The sequence below is a fragment of the Tursiops truncatus genome, chromosome 3, assembly GCF_011762595.2.
Source record: "Tursiops truncatus isolate mTurTru1 chromosome 3, mTurTru1.mat.Y, whole genome shotgun sequence".
Classification (NCBI taxonomy): Eukaryota; Metazoa; Chordata; class Mammalia; order Artiodactyla; family Delphinidae; genus Tursiops; species Tursiops truncatus.
This window is the reverse complement of record NC_047036.1, coordinates 51,011,496-51,019,268: the sequence shown is the minus strand read 5'-3', so window position 1 is coordinate 51,019,268 and position 7,773 is coordinate 51,011,496. Positions and strand designations below refer to the sequence as shown.

At 36.9% G+C, this 7,773-nt stretch overlaps 1 protein-coding gene across 1 annotated transcript in view; it reads right to left on the bottom strand.

Annotated features, from left to right (window-relative positions):
• Nucleotides 1-1,181: 1,181 nt before the first annotated feature.
• The window catches only part of RGS7BP (regulator of G protein signaling 7 binding protein), a 121,585-nt gene continuing 114,993 nt past the window's right edge, over nucleotides 1,182-7,773 (bottom strand). Inside the window, exon 6 of the mRNA XM_019929984.2 lies at nucleotides 1,182-6,655. Within this exon, the coding sequence (XP_019785543.1) occupies nucleotides 6,564-6,655 (92 nt within the window). The 3' untranslated portion in view covers nucleotides 1,182-6,563. The remainder of the gene's footprint in view (nucleotides 6,656-7,773) is intronic.

Here is a 7,773-nt window from a genome sequence, read left to right as displayed (position 1 = left end):
GTATCATGCAGTGTTTGATTCATTTGATTTTTCTCATAAAAGAGCTTTGATTCTAAGCAAGTAATTGGACAGTCATTTGGTTGAACCTTTTGTGATATTGATATATTGTTTCTATTTTACTCTCAGGAAACTGAGGCTTACAGAAGTTGACTAATTTAGTGAATAAGTTCTTCTATACAAAGATTCACAATTATTAATGCCTTAAATGAGATAGAAGTTATTAATTAATTAGTTAAGCAGATAGCAGTATGAGATAGGTAATCTCTGCTAAGGCTCTTCTGTCATCTTTTCGTGGTGTCTGACTCTGGGTCCAAGACAGTTGTTTCAGCTTCCACCCTCATGTTCTCCTCGCAGCCTAGTGGGAAGGGAAGGAAGTGCATGCCCCTTATTTTGGGGATGTTACCTGGAAATTGTGCAATTACACTCATAAGCTATTGGCCAAAATTCAGTTATATTGCCACACCCACAACCAAGGAAGCCTGGGAAATGGAGTATTTACTTTAGGTGGGGCCAGTGTCTCCCTGAAATTTGGGATCTCTGTTACTAAAGGTAAAAAGGAGAGAACAGATTATGGAACTGCTAGCCATAGCTGTGTACTTTGTTGCAGCCCATCTGAGATTCAGACAAAATTCTGTGTAACTCCAGACTATACTGCGCAATCCTTGACAACTAGCTGGACTCAATAGTTTGCGTTTTGAAAAACTTCTTGGGATATATTCCTGTCAGAATTTAATTCCTAGATGTCTCTCCAGATGTGTGTACCATCTCCTTTTATCAGAAAATAAAATTATTTAACTCAACGTTGTTGGTTTTTTTTTTTATGTCGTAACTATCAGGAAAACTGAGTGCAATTCAGACATATTGCTATTGTTAGTGAAAGTTTCCAAAGCCTGTTTTAATCCTTCCTCCACTGACTTCACTTTCACTTAATTCTTTCTTCCCTCCCTCTATCCCTCCCTTCTTTCCTTCCTTTCTTCTTCTCTCTTTCCTCTCCCCAGCCCCCCCTTTGTCTGTCTGTTTTGCATCTTCTCTCTTCAAAAGTTACGGTGCCCTGGTGTTTCCTCTCCATATCTCCACTGCCATCATTTTGATGACAACGAATATGTCAAGGGGGTGGGGTGAGGCGGTGGGTAGGATCTGGGCAAATGGTGAATCACAATGTCTCTTTCACTTTTTCATTCTTTTTTTTTAAACTTTTATTATTAGTTTTTATTACACAAGTAATACATATTCATTGTAGAAAAATTAGAAAACACAGAGAAGCAAAAAGAAAAAATAATCACCCATAATCCCACTACCCATAAATAACTACTATTAACATTTTAGTGTATGTCCTTCTAGCTTTCTTATGCATATATATACATACATAGAATATTTATATATATTTTTCTTTTTTACAAATATTGTGTCATACTATACATACTGTTTTATAACATGTTTCTCATTTAATATATATTGTGAACATTGTTATTTATTCCCTGAAAAAAATTATACATGTACTACATGCTCATTGTGGAAAAACCAGAAATTACAGATATGCAAAAAATATATATATATAATTGCTCCAAATCTCACCTCCCAGAGATAAATGCTGTTAACATTTTAGCAAATATCTTTTCAGACTCTTTAATGCACACATATATATGTATATGTTAAATATGGGATGATACTGTAGATATTTTTCTATAGCTTTTTTAATTTATCAATATAGTTCATTTCAATAAATATACATATGTTGCTTATTCTTAATTGGTGCACAGTATTACACTGAAAGGATATACCATATTTAACCAACCGTATACTGTGGGTTTATTTACATTTTTTCCTCATTCTTCCAAATAAGCATTCTTTCTTGCATATTTTTTTTGAATAATGAATGAATATATCTTAGCTCATTTTTCTCTGATCTTTTTGAGGAGAATTTCCCTACAGTGGAATTACTTGGTAGAGGTGAAAACTATATTGCCAAATTATTTTCCAGAAAGTGGAATCAATTTACCTACTTGTTGGCTCTGTAAGAGGATGTTCACTTCCAGACTTCCTTACTGTCCCTGGAAACATTCATTCTTTATAGTCTTGCCTTTCTGATACATGGAAAAGAGTATATCATAATTATTTGCATTTTTGATTACTAGTATGTTCAAATATTTTCATATTATTAGTGCATTATTCTAATTTATGGTACATCACCAGTTTGTGTGCTTGGCTCAATTTTCTACTGGAAAGTTTGATTCTTTTTGAGTCATAAATTGTCATTTATTCATGCATTCATTATCCACTCATTTCATAAATATGTTTTCAGTATTTGCTTTCGTGTTTAGCATTGTGCTGAGGATATAAGAATAAGCAAAATAGACCTGGTTGCTGCCATCTGGAACTTCCAGTTTAGTGGAGAGACAATTCAACAAGCAATAATGAAAAAAATGTAATAAGGAAAGGGAAAGAATAAAATGGGAACACTTGGCTGGGGAAGGAGCTGTAGATCATGGAAACTTCCCAAAGGTTGTGGAATTTAAGCTCTTGATATATGTTATTAGACGTCTGTACTCTTTGTTGCATATATTTAAAACTTGGCTTTCTCTTAATCTGGTTTGTTTGTTTGTTTGTTTGTTTTACTCTATAGGAGTTTTGCATTTTTAATTGGTCAGATCCACCCATCTTTTCCTTTGGGATTTCTTCCTTTGCTATCATGCTTAGAAAGGCTTTTCCCCCCCCACACACTAAAATTACATATATATTCATCAATACTGCCAGTTTATTTATGTGCTTTAATATTTAATTTAAATACTTCACTTAGAATTTATTTTGATGACAGTTATGAGGTATAGATCTAATATATCCCTCAACAGATGGCTAACCATTTATCCCAATATAACTTAATAATCCAACATTTTCTCACAGATTTGAAATGTCATCTTTTTAATGTTCTCAATTCTTCTATGTTCTTGGGTTTATTTCTGGACTTTATATGTAATATTAGTGGTTTATCCTGGACCGTTTTTCATCCTTTCTATAGTAACCTGAAAGTTGAGCATTTTGCATTTGGTGATGTTCTAGAACACAAAGAAATGGTAGACATTGCTAAGGTATGTGTGTGGGTAGGTGGGAAGTTATTATGGATGGATATCTTTAATTCTTTCGATTTTGAGACTTCCAGAGTCTGAAATTCCACATGGGATCATTGTTAATCTGGCCCATTTGTTGGCTGTCTAAAATCAGTTAGATGCTTTTATGCTCTGTATAATTTTAGCTTCCAGTAGATGGCAGTACTGCCAAACAGTAAGTATCCAAACTTGCAGGAGCACCGAGGAACAAAATGATCTGGCAGGATTTTAGAATTCCCCCAAGAGCTTTCATTAGAGGAGGCATCAGTGCTGTGCTACTTTTAAAGTCATCTTTGTACCCTTGAACAACGGCACAATCAGAAGCGTGCGCTGAATCTCTTCCTAGACGTGTGCAAAACATTAGTGGATGGATTTTTTTTAAAGCGGCACCTTGGCCTTCTGGGCACTTCTTCATCTACCTCATCCAAAAGTGCCTTTGGGCCCAGACAATGACTGATTTAAAGCCTGGAAATGTGGTTTTAAACAATGTGATTGTGGCAGGATTCAGGTGATTTTTATTTTCTTTATACTTGGTGGTATTTTTCAGATTTTTCACAAAGAACATGTATTGTCTCTGTAATCTGAAAAAAAAAAAAAGATCAACACAGGATATGAAAAATATGGTGGTAAAATGGGTAGTTGTGCGCCAGAAAAAACTTTACATTCTTTTTTGTTTCAAGAATATGCGTGCATGCAACAAAATGAGTTCAATGGGCTCTCTTTATCCCTAGAGATCAGCTCGGTGTTATTGCTAATCTGAAAGAAAATTACCAGCAGGAAGCTGAGACAGTTATCTCATGGAACTACACCTGAGAAAGTCCTTTGGTAGGTGACAGGGGAGTAGGGTCAGCTCCTAACAAGATGCATTGGCATACCTAATGGGAGATGATGAATTACCCATTGCAGCTCTGAGCCAGGGTAGGTTATTGGGACTTTGAGCGCTAAATTTAATTTTAGGACCTGCTATAGTGAAAGAAGATCTATAAATCTTGGAGTGTGTCCACGGGAACTACAAAATTGATCCAAGGCCGGGAAACAGGCACTATGAAGAAAAGATAAGGTGGCTGAATTTATTTCTCTTAGATATGGAAAGCCTAGCTAGGGAATTAGACAAATCCCCATCTCCATGAATAGCTACTATAGCCCTCCCCAGACATGGAGGTGAGACCTGAATTTATTAACAGTCTTCAGTTGTACAAAGGACAATTGCACGGAAGGTGTTACTTTCACACCGAGGCTAAGGCAAGAGTGAGCACAAATTAACCAAGCAGAAGTGATTTAGGTCTGGCATTTAGAAGAAGGTGCTGAACACCAAGGCTGGGCTTATCTGTTAATAACTCTGCATGTAGTTTTTTTAGTAGGAACTAGATTGAAGCTAAGGGTTCAGTATAGTGGAAGGTGGGAGAGGGCAGAGATGGGAGCTGAGAGCGTGCCAGATTGGGCTCCTTCATAATTTCTAAAACAATGGACCTGAAGTGAATTAAACTTCAGGGGATAAAAATGAACTGCATTCAGGAAAGGATATTAAACTTGAATCAAACCTGATTTATGAAAATCAGGGTTTGAGGACCAGGTAAATTTGGGAGTGGTTACCTGCTTTGCAAAGGAGCAGTCACCCTAGGAGTTTTAAAATAGCATATTCCCACACTGTATTACAAGTATTTGATTTAGGAAATTGTGATTTTTCTCGTATAACTTTCAAGGGTACGTCTTGATATGAAGCTATTCATACCTATAGCCATGCGTCAATTGCCAACTCACTGGAATACATCTCTGGACTCCAAGAATAAGGCCAAAAACCAGCTGGTGTGATCTAAATAGAGGTATGCATCGCCTTTTGAGATCTCTTCCAACTCTTTAATCCTTTCACTTTCAATCAAAAAAACTAGAAGACAATTTCAAGGATAATTTCCACAACATCAGATATTAGGTTGAGCTATATGAAGCTGCCATTTTTTAGGTCAAAAACAGTCAAATATCAGCAGTTTCATATAATTCAACCTAATACTATAATTATTCCAGTAGTTTGTCTTGCTCTTCACTAAAGCTAAAAGCTTGAGTATATTTACTTTTCAGGTCAAAATACTGGTGGACTTATAAACGCCTGTGCACATAAATACTGTGAAATTATAGGGTTGGGATTAAAGATGCATCTTGGATAAACCACGTATAGGTCATCCTTTTATTGTGCTGGACTCTGGTGCCTCTTGTCTGACTTTAGGAATTTCAGACTATGGAAAACAAGAAAAGCAGTCCAAAGGCTTGATCTTTCAACCCATGGGAAACTCTGTCTGGGAAATGGGCCAAAGGAAGAGCAAGGGAAAATATAACAAAATCTGTATCATGTTACGAGTTTAGTGGAGGAAGAGCACAGCAGAGCTGTGAGCAGAAAAACAAAGCGTGTGGCTTCCTCCTTTCTAAAATAGAGTATTGCTTAATGTGTCCTGCTTTTAAGATTCTAAGCATAAGACAAGACACCAAGTACACGTTGGAAAAGTCCTATCTGCATAGTCATCTAAAATGAGACAAACTTAGCTTAACTAAAAAGATTTTATTAACAATGTAAAATGTTAAGTATTTTTACGATCTGAGCTAATTCCAGCATGCCCTATAAGATTTAACACTATGCTGATGTGCAGACATCATGCTTCAGATTTCAATTAGAACAAAATATGATAATACTCAATTTTACATTTGAGGGTAATTGTATATATCACTACACCATTTCCTAACTGGATTACTTCATTCTCCAAGAAGCTGAAAAAGACACCATTGGATCGAAAGGAAATTAGTTGCCCATATGCATTGTATGAAGTTATTAGGATTATTGTGTATTTACAAAATTTAAATAGTTTTCATATATGTTCTTGTTGCATTATAAATTAAGATATTTTTACGTTGAAGCTCTTAGATTCTGACAGAATGGAAGACTAAACGTAAATGAGTGCAGAGAAAGCAATAGGTTGAGGTGGTATATGTTTGATTATAATATTATTCCTAATATTGGTTGGATTTTGAACAGTTTTGCAGTTTTAAATAGATTTCTATGTTTAAAGACTCTCATATGTGATCATTTGTTAACGTGACATCAGCAAGAGCTATAGATATACTATTCTACATGAAATAATTTTTCTCTGTGTAATACTTAGAAAAACCTTTCAATAATTTAAAAATCATAATTCTTGCATCTGTCATGGTGTGGTTTGGAGCAGACATGCACAATGTCAGCTTTAAAAATCCTTTTAAAAACAGCCTGCTTTTTGAATCTTTTTTTTTTTCTTGACAGCAGCTGCTTTCAAATGTAAAATCGTTTCAAAGGGCGGTGGGAGGTGGATAAAAGTAATAAGGAAGCATAGAAAACATAGTCGAAAACCAATAACTGTGGTTCAGCTGTCTGGAGGTCCTCGGGTTCAGTGATATTTTCAGGTCTTCCTAGTGGTGGTTTCCAGGAGGAATCACCTAGCTTGAGACGAGACAGCACAGCCCAAAGAACCTTCTCTTCCGTCTTCTAACCAGGGGGTAGGGAGTTAGATTTAGAAGGCTGCTGTCATCTGTGATGGGATAGAATGTACATATGAGTGAGGTACAGACAAAACAACTTGTTTTTTATGAATTGGCCTTAAAAATCCTCCATCCTTCGAATCCAACTTTCTCAGCCTCGGCACCATTGACGTTTTGGACCAGATCATCCTTTATTGTTGGGGGCTGTCCTGAGCATTGTAGGATGTTTAGCAGCATCCCTGGCCTCTACTCACTAGATGCCAGTAGCACTGCCCTACCAGTTGTGACAACCGAAAATGTCCCCAGATATGGCCACATATTCCTGGGGTGGCAGTGAGGTTGAAGCAAAGAGCCCACAGTTGAGAACCACTGCTTAGAATTAAATATAAACTGCTTAGAGGCAGTTTTTCACTTGGGAGATGTATACTTCTTAGAAAAAGCCCATGCTTTGGAGTAAAGCTGGCTTCTTTCTTATACTTTACCACTTACTAGTCCTATGACTTTGAAAGTGTCACTTAAGCTCGTTAGGCTTCATTTTCCCCATATGTAAAATAAGGCTCAGTAATACTTACCCTAGGTGAGAATTAAATGAAACAATCTATTAAAAACATTTAGCTTGGGTGGGGACATTGGTGCCTAGCATGGAGGAAACAGTAAATATAGCTATTATTAACTATTTTCCTTTACATAGGACCTTGTCTTACCTCCATTCACCTACTTTATGCCTCAGGAAGAAGCTTCAACTATTTCTTGTTGAGTATTTCCCTAGTACTTTCTTTCTTTCTTTCTTTCTTTCTTTTTTTTTTTTTCGCGGTACGCGGGCCTCCCACTGTTGTGACCTCTCCCATTGCGGAGCACAGGCTCCAGACACGCAGGCTCAGCGGCCATGGCTCACGGGCCCAGCCGCTCCATGGCATGTGGGATCTTCCCGGACCAGGGCACGAACCCATGTCCCCTGCATCGGCAGGCAGACTCTCAACCACTGCGCCACCAGGGAAGCCCTCCCTAGCATTTTCTATAGATATCTGCACACAAGGGCATTCAGAGAAGATTGTCAGCTGTTGAATTCACAAGTTGTGGTTTGAAAATTTTAATATGATGACAAGTAGAGAAAGAAATAAACCAGTAAACCAAATACAGTTTAATGAGCTGGGTTTTTGGGAAATAG